Genomic DNA, 17,463 nt, shown 5'->3' with positions numbered 1-17,463 from the left:
CCATAGAGCTGTTGTGTGGAAATAATAAAAAAAAAGTCCCCCCATTCTGTGTTGGGTGAAACATCATCAAGATGTGTTTCACCATGTTAATGATTTTTTTCAGACATCTAGTTCTAGGAAACACAGAATGGGGGGACTTTTTTATTATTTCCACACAACAGCTCTATGGTATATTAATGACATAGTAAAATGTTGAAAATGAGTGGAATGCCCCTTTAACACTTTATGCTGTACTTAGATGACTTATGTCCCCCTGGGCTCTACAAGGCTCTATACAAGGCCCCTTCCAAGTTTTGCTGCACTAAATAAAATACCTTTGCCAAAATTACAGTATAAGCTCACAATGCGTCGAGATGCGTTGTGAGCTTTTAGATTCTTGCGCAAATATTGAGAACGGCCAAATGGGCTGTTTTCAATGTTTACGAAAGAATAGGGAATAGGGACATTAGGGTTCAAGTGGCTAATAAAATGCACAAATGTACCTGCTGCATGGTCTAAACGTATGGAACAGGCTTGCTGATGCTACAGACTACTGTAGAATTTGTAAAGCTCACTTGATGTCCACCTGCCTGCAATGGCCACCTGTAAGTAATATAAAATGTCCCACAACTTCACAACCTTGATTTATGATGCATACAATAGCCTATCTGCTGATAAGAGCTGTTCAGACAATAATAAGCCCAAGCATATTATCTTAGTGGGACTGGTTAATATTTGCCTTTCCAGCACAATGTACAGTATGTTTATCAAAGGAGTGGTGTGGTGGTGGTGGAAGCCATTCCTTCATGCCATTTCAGCCAAAACTGAAATGATTCATGTGTGAGTGTGTTCTGTAGAATCCACCCTGGAGTTGTCAAACCAGGTCTGATGGAATGTATCGTGGGGAGTTGTCCCTTTAACACTCTTGAGTTAATACTCTCCGGGTCATGGTGGTGGCTGGAGAGAACCCTGCTTCTACACCCAGCACAGAACAAAGCTTTCACAAAGTGAAGGAAGTGTTGAGCGATGCCAAGACATTATTTCTTTACAACAATAGGTGGCAGCAATGACTCACTGGGTTCTTTTTTTCCTGCAATGCAATGATGACAGTTGAGAATTCCACATATTTGTATGTAGTAGTTCGTTAGACCACGGGGGAAAGGAGAGAGCCGCCTGGGGACCGAGTGAGACAACACAACCTAAAGAAGATGAGTGTGGAGGCTTTGACTCGCTCTGAGGTGTTTGGACAGCTGCGGCGGGACCTCTATGGAGACGAACAATCCAGTCACTCCAACACACACATCTTCATCATACTAGGAGCCTCTGTGAGTACAACCATTCAACTTCAAGAATTATGGCTGTGTGAACTACATCTGTGATTGCTTGACGTAGTTATCTGGGGCTCATGGGAATGATCCTGTAAAACATAATCTACTGTTTGTTAACATGGCTTTCTTACGAAAACTGATTTATTTGTTTGAATTGGCCTTCTCGGTCCCGTAGGAGATGAGTGCCTCCATCCTATTTTCCATCTGCTCTGCATTCCAAACAGAGGGTTAAACAGTGTCCACTTTGTGACAAGGGGACAGGACGGGAGAAATGGGTTATACAGTTTGCACAAAGCCACAAAGGGGAGCAATTCAATGGGGAATATTTCAGTGTGGTAACCTCCAGTGAGTGCATGTTGACTGAAATGTGCTGCATCTGTCCATTCCTTTGTCCAGTGATGAAAGAGAGTGATAATTTTAGGGCAGCTAGACATTTTTCTTACACACTGTTCTTGGCCATAATCCAATCACAAATCCCAGGTCACAAATTCCTAAATGCAGTTTTCTTTTTTCACTTTATGATTCTTAAATCATGCCCCTTGTTCCATTTAAATTAATTCTTTGTTACCAATTACTATTAATTTATATAAAATCACATTACATTCCAGAAATCATAGAATCATGCCGGTGTGTTGAAACACAGGTTAACTTAGGGTACTTTTTGGACTCTGCTCCTAGCACACATCACAGCCTGCACCACTATCTGGAGTGCTTGTTTTATTATGTATCTATCTTTTTGCTTTTCTTATCGATCACTCAGGGAGACCTTGCAAAGAAGAAGATCTACCCCACATTATGGTTAGTTACCTTTTATATTATATTGAATGACAGACAAGTTTCATTTTGTTCTCTTCTGTTCCCTGTAGCCACCTTGTGTGACAGGTTGACCTTCGCCCGGTGTTTTGCATCATTGCTTTCGGATGAATGTTATCTGTATTTTCTCTAGGTGGTTGTTCAGAGATGGCCTGCTTCCAGAAGAGACCTACTTTGTGGGTTTTGCACGATCCAAACTGACTGTAGAGGACATCAAGACAGCATGTCTGCCTAATATGAAGGTAAAGTTCCTTAACTTCCTTGATCTGTAAGCTCACAACGTGATGCATTTCGATGCATTGTCTATTTTCGATTTGGTGAAGAGGGAAAAAAGAGTGGACCAAGTAAGTGTGTATGTGTCTGACCAACTATTAGTTACTAAGTATAAACCTAAGGGGTTAACAGTTTTCAATAAGCAAAAAATGGAGATGCTATGCCAGTTCCCACTTCCTCTGCTCCAGTGTAGTCCCTGTCACTGCTGCTAACCCCTACAGCTGGTCATGTGGAAGGCTTCCGCTTCTTTGCACCTGACAGGCTGAACAGCACCCTGACCAACCTGTAGAGTCACTCATGCAGTGAGGTCGCGACCCCCCCCCCCCCCCACACACACACACACGCTTTCTATCTGGCGTCCCTATTTTGGGCATGTCATTATTGGCAATAATGTCATGATGCGACTCATTGTGAGCTTGTAGATCGGTTGCCTATTTCTACTAGTTTCGTGTTTTTTAAATGTATTATTATTATTATTATTCTTTATTGTGTAAACCGCACCAAGGAAACGCAGCAGGGAACGTTATCAATGTGTTCAATTCCTAAACTACACAATGAAACATTTGGTGTTAAAAAATAAACTTCGAGTAATAGTTAGGACTTGAGGGTAACTACTCTGGTCCATAGCCCGAAGAGTGTGTGTGTGTGTGTGTGTGTGTGTGTGTGTGTGTGTGTGTGTGTGTGTGTGTGTGTGTGTGTGTGTGTGTGTGTGTGTGTGTGTGTGTGTGTGTGTGTGTGTGTGTGTGTGTGTGTGTGTGTGTGTGTGTGTGTGTGTGTGTGTGTGTGTAGTTTTTCCTTAAGCAATTTTGATTAATGTGCTCGTCTGACCATATTTCGATGAGGACTTCGGTCTCCTCATTTGACCACGTCTATCTACGGTAACGGCCCCAACGGGACATCTTTACGCTGCCTAAAATATGCCTTCTCCGTCTCCAACTGTGTTTACTCCTCATTCATCCACCCACCACGTTGTTTGCTTCATTTCCTTTTTTTGATGCGATTGTATTCACACCTGCAGTGAATCGAGGTCAGGTGCGCTTAGAAGCGAAGTGAAACCCCCGTTTTTTGGCGAAGTAGAATGCGGTTTCTTTGAGGCGCATCAGGATTCGAATTCACACTTGCCAAACGAAGCGCACTTGCCGACAATACGCAGCAGGATTCGTTTTAATCGCAGTATAGCATGCTGGTGTGAATGCGACCTTAACATAGGCTGCAGAGGAGCCCCAAAGCAATATTTTGTTAACTTCAGTTGTTTACTGTTTTGTGTTTGTGTGGTGGTTAGTTACTGTACTTGGATCTGTCCCTTTCTCTCACAGGTTACAGATGAAGACAGTGAGTCTCTCTCAGCCTTCTTTAGTAAGAACTCCTACCTGAGTGGAAGATATGATGATGCCGAGTCATTCTCTCAGCTTAACGCTCACCTGTCGTCCCTGCCTAGGGGTGCTAATGCCAACCGACTCTTCTACCTGGCTCTGCCTCCCAGCGTCTACCACGACATCAGCTCCAACCTCAAAGCCCACTGCATGACTCAGTCAGTGTCTGTCAATTAAACTATTAACCCATTCAGGCCTGACGTCGAAATTTTAAAAAAAAAGTTTTCTAAATCATGACAATTTTCGGAAAGATTTGAGGCACATTTTAACGATTTTTCAAAAATAGCAGACCTACAAGTTCATAGCGCGCCACTCGGTGGCGCGCTATGAGCTTGTAGATCTGCTATTTTTCAATAGCTAAATTATAACATGTTTAAAACGCTAACGCTAGCGTGACATGGATGCGTTCCAGGTCTCAATGGATTAAATTAAGTGTAGGGCTGGGCAATTAACTGAAAATATATCAAAGCTGATATTTAGAACCAATAACTTAATCTTGTGCATGTAGGTTCATTGTGATTCGAGAAGTTTTTGAGTTTTTAGTTAGCAACAAAAATGACCGGGCCGAATTTTTGTCCCAGTCCAGCCCTGGGTCCCACGCTCTGTGAAAACACTAGTCCCAACAGGTCTTCCTCAGCGTTGTCAAGACAACAGGAAGTGAGGTATAAATAGTGTATGAAGCAATCAAATCCAAATTAATACAGGTGCCTACTGTCATCACCTTGAAAGCCAACAATGAAGACTCAGTATAGGGTACCAGGAAAGGACCAATGCTATGTGAAGTCACTTGTTTGTTGAGCCGTACACCTTAAGACTTTTATTTAATCTGGAGTGTTCTCCTTTGCAGTGCTTTCTCTTAGTTATAATAAGAAATGAAAACAGACCCGGCCCCTGGCGTAGCGGTCCGGGCACTTAGGAAGCCTGACAGCTTGTCGCAGGGTTCGAATCCCGATCCCGACGACCATTGCTGTGTGTCACTCCCCATCTCTCTCTCCCAATATCCTGTCAGTCTGCTGTACTATAAATAAATGCATAAAATCCCCAAAATATATCTTTAAAAAGAAAGAAAAGAAAACGATTTTCAAAAAACAACTATATCAACGAACACATTTTATAATAGACTAAATCAATTAACCCTGTGTTCTAGAAGGTAGGTGGCCTACAAAAATGGCGAAAAGAGGCGATCTACGAGCGAGCGCACGCCACATTGTCAGCTTGTATTCAGGGCCGGATTAACCCTCCCAAGGGCCCCCGGGCTAGACAAAATTTCAGGGTCCCCCTGCGCTGGGCAGTGCGATTCAGATTCAGCGGCCGAAAGAAATTGGGGTATTTTGTCATAATTTTGCTGTCATTTTGGGGTACCCAGCCCCCCCAAAAGACAGAGGCAGGCAGGCAGGCAGGCAGGCAGCCTAGGCAGGCAGACAGACAGACAGACAGACAGACAGACATAAAAGTGCACTTATGCAGTTTTACCGCTAAATATTTCACAATGTGCTCTATAAAATCACAGTAAAGAGAGATGAGCAATAAAGAAAGAGTACAGCCACTAATAGTGCACTAATGCAGTTGTCAGTTGTACAGCAAAAAACTTGGGGGCATTTTGTTTTAATTTTGGTGTAACTTTGTGGTACCCAGCACCCCAAGAGAGAGAGACGACAGACAGACAGACAGACAGACAGACAGACAGACAGACAGACAGACAGAGCCTAGTCACTGTGCATGGCAGGCTTTAGGGCTTTCCACAGCTACCCCACAACACAGCAGGCACAGCTGTCTGCAGTGCAGACAGCAGATCGCAATGTTTTAGCCATAAAACTAAACATAAATCTCACTTGAATTGGATTGCAATACTTTACATTCTCATCTTTTTTTGCATTTTATGTAGTCATAGCACTTTATAGTACACATGTATTATATATCATATAGACAGTATAGTATGTATAGTTTACATAGATACTCCACTGTTACGTTCTTAGCTTACGCATGTTTCATGATAACTACTTTTTTATGATGTATGCCATGCTTTTTTGTTATTGCTTAATGTAAATCGCTCTGGATTAAGAGCGTCTGCTAAATGCCTAAATTGTAACAGTAGATCCGGCTCTGCTTGTACTGTAGAGCAGCTATTTTCACTATTTTATTATTTTAATAAATTGTTCATCAATCGTAATCGGGCTTAAAGTTTGTAGATGATTGAGATTGGTTTGGTGTCATATTGCCCAGCCATCCTTATGTGTCAGCGACTTTTCATTCTTCGTGATCACGTGGCTCTAATAATCTACTGTGTCTCTAAACATCAGAGGCTGGAACAGAGTGATTGTGGAGAAGCCGTTTGGCCGTGACCTCCAGAGCTCCCACCAACTGTCAGCCCATCTGTCTTCCCTGTTCTCAGAAGACCAGATCTACCGCATAGACCATTACCTGGGCAAGGAGATGGTACAGAATCTCATGGTGCTCAGGTAGTGGATACTCAAGTCGGTGCTAGAAGTCATTCCTAGTGCTTCAGCGCTTCTATACCACTGCTTCTCATTGTTTTTTTATTTCAGTTTTAAGCCACGGACCCTGATTTGATAGTGTTTTTTTGTTTGTTGTTGTTGTACAGTGTTCAAAATGGACCCATAAAGTTCCACTGTTTGCATTTGTACACTAGAGTTACAAACCTGCAAGGGTCCATTAGGACTCCTTGTGGTCCCCGAATCCAACTTTGAAAGTGTTTTATACTCGTGCTTAGTGTTCATTCAATCGTCCATAGACCCCAAAGTGTATACTCGTGCTTAGTGTTCATTCAATCGTCCATAGACCCCAAAGTTACGTGGTAGATAAAAAAAAATCTGATCCTAATGAACTTTGCCCTGCTCCCTCTATACTCTGTTTCCTGGCATTCATTATTATATTTGGTTCTCTCTTTGCCAGGTTTGGAAACCGTATCTTTGGCCCTATATGGAACAGGAACAACGTGGCTTGTGTAGTCCTAACATTCAAGGAGCCGTTTGGCGCTCAGGGCCGTGGCGGGTACTTTGATGACTTTGGCATCATTCGGTGAGAAAGTGCATGCCCACCCCATCCCCTTTAATACATGAACTCAGAAAGATGTTCCCTTCTTATTGTACAAGTTTTCCGGGGCTTATTCCGCTGTTTTTATTACCTGAATTAGTGACGTCATGCAGAACCATCTCCTCCAGATGCTCTCCTTGGTTGCCATGGAGAAACCAACTTCCACTGCCTCTGATGATGTGAGGGATGAGAAGGTAGGACTGTGCTGCACACACAGCAATGCCAAGTCAAGGCAAGTCAAACTTTACGGGGAAACTTGAAACGGAAAGAACACACACAATATGGAAGGTACAAAGTACACTTCCTTGTATAGTGTTACTGTGCTATCTATGTAACCTTAGCCCCTCCCTTTATCTAGCCCCAGGGTTGATATCCACCCAACGCGCCGGCGCACACACACACACGCCGGCACACACACGCCGGCACACACACACACACACACACACACACACACACACACACACACACACACACACACACACACACACACACACACACACACACACGCACACACTTGTGAATTCTGTCATAATTCCATGCACCTGTGCAGGAATGTACTGTATGCCACATGCTCTCCAACTCATGTTGCTGATCTGCTTATCAGCTTTACAGCTTCTTACATGTCAACAGTATTATTATTGTTATTGTGACTGCAGGTTGTATTTACTATGAAAACGTGCATTTCCCGTTGGTCCGTCACGCCCCCATATATGGTCATGCCTTGTGACATCACGTGACATCAGGGATCTCCATATATATATACTGTATTGTAGTCACGACATAGAGGACATCGCCAGGGGCCCTTCCCCATATATGGGAATGTCAATATATGGCATATCACGCCTCCATATATGGTCAGGCCTCGTAACATCACACCTCCATATATGGTCACGCCTCGAGACACCACGTGACATCATAGAGACCCTTAGATCTCCATATATGGTTGCCAGTCCATCACGCCTCGTGACATCACACATATGTCATTCTGTATCATCAAACCCGAAAATTAAGGCCCGGGCCTACCTGGGCCCTCATCAAACCCTGTACACTCAAGACACTGCCCCCGCTGCCACCCTTAGATCTCCATATATGGAGCTGACCTGTTCTGACATTCCATATGGTGATCTGGCCTCATCAAACCTTGTACACTCAAGACACGCTCCATATATGGCCAGTACAGAATTCATTCCATATGTTGATTTGACCCCCCATGCCGAAGCACCAGTGCTCGCCCAGCAGTCTGCTTTCACCCAGGCGGATGCGTGCACGCGACCTCGCCCTTTAGAGCCAAGGGGTGGGCCAAGTCCAATTCTTTGGCACTACGTGGTTGCCGTGTAGAAGAACTGATGTCCAAAACATTCCCATTCCGTTGGTATTAAATCATATTTATTCAACATCCAAAGTGCTATATAGTCCACTTGCCAGAATGTGAACCCAGGCATGTTGAGTACACCAAAGTTTTATGTTAGAAATGTTGAGTATGGGTCCCCAGCATGTAGAAACTGCCAGATGCTAACTTGCATTATGTTGAGCAATTTTCATAATTGGCATAATATGTGACCATTCCATTAACGACCTATAGAAGGCAAAAAAAATCTAAATTTCATCATGCTTTATGTAGCATGTGAAATGTCAAACTAGGGGTTTTTCATGATGCTGAATCCATTCCAAGCATTAGTTTTGCACAAAAACACTCCTATTTTTGGTGGTGTCGCTGATCGGCCAATCAGGGATTGGCTGATGACATAACTATTATTTTATTTTAAATGTTTGTTTATGGGTTTCATCTGTATTTGTCTTTAAGTTGACAAGAGTCAGGGGTAAGTTGCGTGCTCTGCTCGCGCACAAGTAGGCCATTCATGGCCAACTTGTGTGCAAAGTTGGCAGCTCGACAGAGTGCATTTCTAGTTTAAAGTGCATTATCACACTTTACTAGCAAATATTTGGAGAACATAGAAATAGAAAGATAAGGAAAAAACAGAAAAGGTTTTAAAATAATTGAAAACTAAATAATAAATACTAATAATAATAATAACTACCTCAGCGACCAGCATCTACTATACCTACTAATCTAATACCTCCGACATGAACTCTGCCTCTCTTTCACTCCCTGCCAATCTCTGTAAAATTTGCAATCAATTTACTATTTAGTCACACACACACACACACACACACACACACACACACACACACACACACACACACACACACACACACACACACACACACACACACACACACACACACACACTGTGACAACTTTCCTTTAGTACACGTACTCCTGCTGTAGCACCACTGCGATCTGATTCAGTTACTTGGCGATCAGGTTATGTAAGCCCCATTATCATCGACATTGTATGAAAGCATTGTGCGCTCTCCTAGATTAACAGAAAACAGGCCGGGAGCGCATGTACAGTATACAGTACAGTGCACGCCACAGCGACGTGCATGGTCAGCACCAGATACGGAACCATTATAGACCGTTTTGTTGCCCTCAGCACGGACAGTTAACCTTTTTCCTCCTTTGTGTGCATGAGTGAATCTGAAAGCAGTCAGCAGACACACTTTCACAACCTCCTTGCACTGGAGATTCTCTGAACCAATTCTCTGGCCAGGATCTTTTCTCCATAGTCGTCCAAACCAGACCAGACCAGACCAGCATGTTCCTGATGTCCCATCCTCACAGACACCCTTCATCATGATGGTGAACCGTGACAAAATAATAGCCTGCTATGGCTTATATCATGTGTGGCTCCATACTGTTACTGTAGCAGTAGTCGTGACAAACCAAGGACAAACCAAGGTCTACATGCATCGATTAATTGGTGAATGGTTCAGCACCACTGCCAGTGGACAGCGACAGGCTGTACAGCACAAGGATAAAATCTCAACAAATGCATATTTCTCTTTAAACTCTTTTTTTTGTTTGCTTAGAGCACTTTTGCATGGCGCCCCTCACTTGACTTTTTGTACATGTTGAGTCCTTCCTGTCTTTCTGCTGTTCTTGTGCTGGTGCGTGCTGTAGGTGAAGGTGTTGAAGTGCATAGCTCCAGTTGGGCTGTCGGATGTTGTGTTGGGTCAGTATGTGGGAGACCCAGATGGAGAGGGCGAGGCCAAGCGTGGTTACCTAGACGACCCCACTGTCCCCAATGACTCCCATACACCGACATTTGCTACGGTGGTGCTCTACGTGCAGAATGAGAGATGGGACGGTATGGGCAGGATCTTATCATTTTTGTAATCATTTTGTTTCACACTTAATATCCAATCCTTACTTTACTAGACTTAATGTTTGGCTTGTTTTGTGACTGCTCCTGTATTTTGCTTTCTGCACCACCAGTCCATCTGTCGATCTATCCGTCCCTCTATGTGTTCTTCAGGTGTTCCCTTCATCCTGCGCTGTGGGAAGGCTCTGAATGAACGCAAGGCTGAAGTGCGTCTCCAGTTCACAGACGTGCCGGGGGACATTTTTGACTTGCGCTGTCAGAGGAACGAGTTGGTGGTCAGAGTGCAGCCTGACGAGGCCATTTACCTGAAGATGATGACCAAGAAACCTGGGGTCTTCTTCAGCCCAGAGGAGACAGAGCTGGACCTGACATACCGCAGCAGATACAAGGTACCACATATGCTCATGTGCATGAAGAAGCCCGATCGCAGTACTTGGATAGTAAGGAAGAAATCACACTTGTGTCAAGTGAGGGGCGCTCTTATCATCATACATCATCACCGTGCTCAGCCAATCACTTTTCTGCCCTCACTTTTTATCCTCAATATGTACTTTGCTCAGCCAATAAAATCATCGTGTTTGTGTTCACACAAACAGACAAAGCTGGGCATAGGAGGGGCTAGAGCCCCTCAAAAATACCATAACAGTGGATAGTAAGTAAAAAAAAATCACACCCGTGTGAAGTGAGGGGCGCTCTTATCATTGTACATGATCATGATGTAAATTGGCCAGAATTGTCCATTCATTGTCAATGGGAATTTAATGTTTGTGTAGGACGGAAATCTACACTAATAGCTGAATATAGCACCCCTCAAAAAAACCTTCACAGTGGATAGTAAGGACAAATCACACTAGTGTGAAGTGAGGGGCGCTCTTATACATCACATTCCATGCTCAGCCAATCAAATCATTTCCGTTGTACAAACACACAAAGCTGGGCATAGCGTCCCTCAGACATTTCCTGCACAGTTGAGAGTAAGGAAAAATACCTGCACAGTGGATGCCAGATTTACAGTTTAGGCGTTTAGCAGACATTCTTATCCAGAGCAACTTATGAGGTGTTGGCTTGTTGAGCCCCATAACCTTGTGAGACCGTTGTAACCAGCTATACGTATATCCCATCACAGAGACACAACCTCCAGTTAATGGGAAAACCTCACAATAGATGTATAGCACACCCGTGTGAAATGAGGGGCGCTCTTGTCATCGTACATCAATTTATGTTAGCGTACATTTGACATTGCTACATAAGGTACATAAGGTGGTCCCTTATTGGCCAAGTGCTCCCACCAACATGTGATTGGTTAGCCGATTTGCTCGTTTACATATTCTGTAAGTTTTCCCTTCAATGTCAATGGTGTTTAATGTTTTGATGTTTAATTTACATCATGTTTAGCGGAATTCTGACGTCATTTCTCCATTCATTGTCAATGGCAAATATTAAGACGTGTGGAGACAAGATTTAGCGGACAGTTGACCTGAATTCCCCTTTCATTGTCAATGACAAATCTTGAGACGTGTGGGGACAAAAGCTTTTTATAGAAGGGGCTAGCGCCCCTTAAAAAGCCACTGCAGCTGGACTTTTAAAGAACCTTCCTGGGCAGAGGTTGGCAGGGCTTATCAATTCCCTGATCTGTGCCTCATGGCCAATGGCCAAGCTTCATGTGATGTTTGTGTTGCCGTATCAATATAAGCGGAAGTGTGCACAATAGATCTTCATTATTCTGAATCGCCGTAGTTGTCTGCAATGTTCCTATGGTTGGTGCGTGTGAAAGGAGGACCAGAGAGATTCAACCATGCTGCTGTGGCAGTGGGGCACAAGGTCTACTCCTTTGGAGGTTACTGTAACTCGAACGGCAGGGATCAGATGGACGTGCATGTCTTCAACACAGTGTCTTTGCGGTGGATGAAGTTGAAACCATTGACTACTGGAAGTGGAGAACGTTCCCCTGAGGTCCCCTCCATGTGCATGAGCCACACAGCTGTGCTGATAGAAGATATAATCTACCTCTGGGGAGGGATGGTGAATTTTGAGATAGAGGAGCATGACAACCAGTCTACTGTCAGGGGGGACAACTGCAACATGCTTTATGCATTTAACGTCGACACCCACACATGGTTCAAGCCCAAGGTTTCTGGGACTGCTCCACAGATGAGGCGCGAGCACTCAGCCTGTGTCTTGGAGAAGTGCATGTATATCTTTGGAGGGTTCAACCGGCCAGGACGCCCTGAAAGTGATGACATCTACAAGCTGGACACCGATACAATGGTCTGGTCTTTAATAAACACGGGAGGAAGGCCAGCACCTGCTTCATCGTGTCACTCTGCCACCGTCATCGGGACAAAGATGTTTGTATATGGCGGCAAAAAGACATACACCGACCACCACAATGACATGAGCATGTTTGACATAGAGACCAACTGCTGGCTGGACATGCCTTCTACACCGTCTCCAGCAAGACGTGCGTGTCATTCAGCCTTTGCCTTCAATGGAGAATTGTATGTATATGGTGGCCATAACTTTCTTCAGGTCCAGACCTTTAACGACCTATGGAAGTTTAATCCCGAGACGTTCTCCTGGAAGAGGGTTGAGCCCAGAGGGAAAGGCCCGTGTAGGATGACTAATATGTGCTGTTGCATGGTGGGAGATCGTGTCATCCTCTTTGGAGGATATAGATACACAACAGATGATCTGTACATCTTAGACTTAAGACCTAGCCTGAAGACGTTATGCAAGGTAGCAGTTGTGCAGTACGATCTGGAGCAGTCGGGACTCCCGCACAGCATCAGGTGGGAGTTGGCAGTCATGACAACAGCAAGAGAAGAAATCACATAGCCCACTAAAAGGAACCAGGAACTAAGCAGCATTATACAGGAGAATAGAGAACTTTACTACCAAATGAAACGCCCCATGGCTAGACATGACTACAAAGAAGATCTCTAAGAACACAAACCTCTACACCCATTCAGTCTTCATCAGGAATGAATTACAAAGTAAAGAGATGCTTTTGGAAAAGAACAGACAGTCATGGAAGAACTACAAGAAACAGAGATGAGAATTCCTGCAAAAGTAGAGACCTTTGCAGTTTTTTTTTACATGTATATATTTATTTATTTTTCATTGAGTTTAAATCACATTATATATACGGAAAGGACAACAATACAAACACTGTGAACCCTCTCCAAGAGACGTTTGTGTTTTATTTAACACTTTCTTTTTTGCTACTGCTATGTCATGTTTTTGTTTTAGTGTTTTAGGCATTCACTGCTTTATTTCAGATACAGTGAACAGAGACAGGAAAAGGAGAATTACATGCAGTAATGCACATCCGGTCGGATTTGAACCGTGGCAGCTGCAAGAAGGATTCTAGCTTAGGTTAGAGGTTAGAATCCTAAGTACTTCTATAACTTTTTCAGGCACTTGCACAATGCTTTAATAGCAGCATGTAAAGCATATTGGCGATCAACAAAATTTACCGGTATTTCACTTTTATGTTATGTGTGAACTGAAATGGTATGTGCTCTTACTCTGTGACCCACCAGGTCACATTATATATACTGTACATGTTGGACTTACTGTATATGGATCAGATGATCTTGAAACCTCTCTAAATCTTGGAGCTGCTATCCAGTGTTCAGGTATTTTTGAGGGGCGATAGCCCCATCTATGTCCAGCTTTTAGTGTGTGTGCAAACACAAACTTTGTCCTACACAAACATTAAATGCCCTTGACAATGAATGGACAATTTTGAGTGTTTGTGAAAACACGAACATTGCGTAACAAACATTAAAGACGAAGGTGAGGACGCAAATTGTGTCATAATATGTGTTGTACCTGCTCTTATGTAAGGGCAGATGCAAATAACAGCGGGTCGGATGTCTCATTCCCCAGCAGTGGTGTAAAGTAATTAAGTACTGTAGGCTACATTTACCACAATTCTTTGGTATTACTTTACTGGAGTACCGGTATTTCCAATTTTCAGTAATTTTACTTCTCCACTACATCTCAGAGGCAATTATTATACTTTTACTCCACTACAATTATTAAGTCAAGCCATTTAAGCTATAACTAGTCTAAGTTTGAACTTAGTGTGTGGTGGTGAAACTGGCTCAAATTGTAGATTTAGATTATTATTATTACAGAACATACATTAATCACTTCAGCCCTATACATTTTGACCATCTGACAATAGCCGATCTACAAGCTCACAATGCGTCGCATCGCGACGCAATGTGAACTTGTTGATCTGCTATTTTTTAAAGTTTGTTTTTTGAAATGTTGTGCAATGGGACATTCTGCTTAATGAGTACTTCCTACTTTTGGTACTTTCTTTTTATACCATTACTTTTGTATTTGAAGTACATTTGTAATTCCGGACTTTGAACTTGTAACGGAGTATTTCTACATTGCAGTATTGATACTTTTATTTTAGTAAAACATTTGAGTATTTTTCCCACCACTGTTCCCCAGGATGTGAAGCTCCCAGATGCGTATGAGAGACTCATCCTGGATGTGTTCTGTGGCAATCAGATGCACTTTGTTCGCAGGTAAGTCATCTTTGTATCTTTTGCCATCATGTAGCACTTTCCTAGCCTGGCTCCAGCCCCCAATCACTAGCCACGGCCATTGAAAAAAAATAATGTTCTGGTGAATTATGAAGTGAAACAAAATGAAAATTCAGACTGAGTGTCAGGCTAGCACTTTCTCACTAAACTGACTCTCCCCTTCTGTCCCTGCAGTGATGAGCTGCGAGAGGCCTGGAGAATCCTCACCCCTCTCCTCCACCAAATAGAGAAAGAGAAGATAAGTCCCATCCCCTACATATATGGAAGGTACTGTAAGTGTGGCTTAAAGGCATACATAGTTCACCCCCAAAATGACTTGACGATTTCATGACCAGCAGTGGTTCCCTATATGGAGACACAAAGGATACTCTGTGTGTCTCCATAGGGAACCGCTGCGTGGTCATCAAATTATTGGCTTAGAGTTGCGACAAAAAAAACAACTAATTATATTGTTTAAAACGAATTAAACAATATAAGGTTTGGGGAGTGAACTATCCCTTTTAGGCCAAGACACTAATGGCAGTATTATGCGTGTCTTAAGTACCAGGTCTTATTACTTAACTTAAAGGAGCATTCAGTGATTTGGGTGATTTGGAAAACCACCCAGTCCGCCCCGGTAACAAAATGTGCACATGCACGCTCTACAGTGGGGGGAAGTGCAACAGGCCAACAGCATGTGCACCAAGGCCCCCACTCGATCATGATTGGAGGAAGGCCCCTCTCATCCTGATTGGATAAAGGTTTTGCCACCCGCCACCAAAACTGAAACTAGGGTTTTTTGACCCCAGGGGCTCACTGGGGACAGGGAGGAACCCCTTATATGGTCAGCACACTCTATAGTAGGGAGGATTATCCAGAAAAAAAGAAAAAATAAGTGATATTTGAATTAAGTCAAATCACTGAATATACCTTTAAGACCTGGAGGCGTGGTCAATGCTGTTTGGCCACTCAGAATAGCCAAATGGCATTGATCACGCCTCCAGGTCTTAAGTTAGTTAATAAGACCTGGTACTTAAGACACGCAAAATACAGCCCTTACTAAGAGGCTATCTTTCTGCGTTGCTCTAACTCATTTTGGATGGTTTGTGTGAATTGCGCCACGCTTCGACTCCCCAAAATACAACCAAGCTCTGAGATGCATGCATCAACAGCTTTTGACGTGTCCAATTGAAGCTTGCAGCATAGCAATAGCCACAATGTGTGTGTTTGATAATGCATGAGTCTGATACATGCAGTGTGTCAGCAGCGCCTTGTCTGTTGAAACACAGAATCAAAGCAATCATAGCAATCAATATATAATGTATGTATGTATGTGAGGGCTGCAACTATTGATTATTTTGTGCTATTATTCCCTCGATAATGTTTTTGAGGGGCGCTAGCCCCTCCTATGCCCAGTTTTCCCGGTTTGTGTAAACCCAAACATTGGCTTGTGATTGGCTGATCACCCCATAGCGATGATTTGATTGGCTGAGCAAAGTACATATTGAAGACAAAAGTGAGGGCAGAATTCAAGTGAAGACAGAAACGTGATGAAAGATTTGATTGTGATGTGCCGGAATGAGATGATGTATGATGATGTACAGTATGACGATAAGAGCGCCCCTCACTTCACACCAGTGTGATTTTTGATTATGTGAATAATCGAGAAGCGTGTTTTTTTTTATATAATTTATTTTGACATCGGTATTTTGGAAAATCTAAGCGTTTTTCATAATCGAATAAACCGATTAGTTTGATGAACTGTTGCGCCCCTACACGTCATTGTGACTGATCTGTACAATATGTATCCTGTTGTCTCTGTCCTGTCAGCCGTGGTCCTAATGAAGCAGATGACCTTGTGAGGAGGGTGGGATTCCGCTACGAAGGAAGATACAAGTGGGTGAAGCCCCACACAGCATGATTGCTAATACACACATATGCAACCAAAGTGTAGGCTTGTTTACAACTTGCGAATGATGATCACTCACTTCAATCCTTCACTGCTGCTTTTTCCCGCACTACCACTGCATGGAAAGAAAGCTCACTGGTTTTTGCCCCGAAGATTTAGATCCACAAAGTGTGATTCTGGAAATGTAAAATCATTGCAATAACTTGATTCCATCAGTGTGTGTGTCTGAAATAGCATGGCTGAATAAATTACACTTTGCCGGGTTTTTTTGTGCCTGTACTACTTTATGCTCACAGCTGTGGATGTCACTGCTTAAGGGCTATACAAATGCATTTGAGTTGAGACCTAACCAGCGTAAGTCACACAGTGAGTGTGAATTGCTCTTTACACTCAAGTGTACAAATGGACCCTTAAGGGGAGTTAAATGAAGGATTGTACTGTGTATGTTATACATATACTGTATACATTACACACATACACGGTATACATTTAGTCTTAGTAGAACGCCTGTGTCGTGCACCGAAAATAGCCGCTCTACAAGCTCACAATGTGTCGCAATGTGACCCGTTGTGAGCTTGTAGAGCTGCTATTTTCGGTCCACGACACGGCACGCAGCCAAGTATAAATCAGACATTACCCTCTGATAGTGGAATGCCTTTTCCAGTTTACACTGGAGTCACGTTAATGCCAAGGACTGTGTTCTGTGCTACTCAGCAGTTCAGTGTTTACTAGTGTCAACATTTGTTTATAATGGCCGGGGCCGGCCTAGTGGTCCGGGCACCTAGGCTGGTAATCCAGCCTGCAGCACGCTGCCGGTTCGAGTCCCGATCCCGTGTCTTCCTCCAACTCTCTCCCCGTTTCCTGCCGACCTATTACTTACTTACTCCTCTTCGTCCCCTATGGGACATAAGGCTTCAATGAGCGCTCTCCATTTCATCCGATCCCTGGCAGCATGGTGCGCCT

At 43.4% G+C, this 17,463-nt stretch overlaps 2 protein-coding genes across 2 annotated transcripts; both read left to right on the top strand.

Moving 5' to 3' along the window:
- Positions 1 to 1,187: 1,187 nt before the first annotated feature.
- LOC306936889 (glucose-6-phosphate 1-dehydrogenase-like) lies at positions 1,188 to 16,640 on the top strand (the record flags this gene model as incomplete). Its single annotated transcript, XM_079520539.1, has 12 exons — positions 1,188 to 1,304; positions 2,068 to 2,105; positions 2,254 to 2,362; positions 3,710 to 3,924; positions 6,067 to 6,225; positions 6,680 to 6,805; positions 6,921 to 7,014; positions 9,846 to 10,032; positions 10,201 to 10,436; positions 14,518 to 14,594; positions 14,787 to 14,879; positions 16,422 to 16,640. The coding sequence occupies 12 exons, from the start codon at positions 1,188 to 1,190 to the stop codon at positions 16,510 to 16,512; spliced, it is 1,542 nt and encodes a 513-aa protein (XP_079376665.1). The 3' UTR covers positions 16,513 to 16,640.
- On the top strand, positions 11,794 to 12,882 carry LOC306943064 (kelch domain-containing protein 3-like; the record flags this gene model as incomplete). The annotated part of the gene is made up of 1 exon (XM_079529269.1): positions 11,794 to 12,882. The coding sequence occupies one exon, from the start codon at positions 11,794 to 11,796 to the stop codon at positions 12,880 to 12,882; it is 1,089 nt and encodes a 362-aa protein (XP_079385395.1).
- Positions 16,641 to 17,463: the final 823 nt, after the last annotated feature.

The sequence above is a fragment of the Electrona antarctica genome (assembly GCF_951216825.1).
Source record: "Electrona antarctica genome assembly, chromosome: 2".
Taxonomy (NCBI): domain Eukaryota; kingdom Metazoa; phylum Chordata; class Actinopteri; order Myctophiformes; family Myctophidae; genus Electrona; species Electrona antarctica.
Note: the sequence above shows the minus strand (reverse complement) of the source record. Positions and strands in the feature narration are given on the sequence as shown.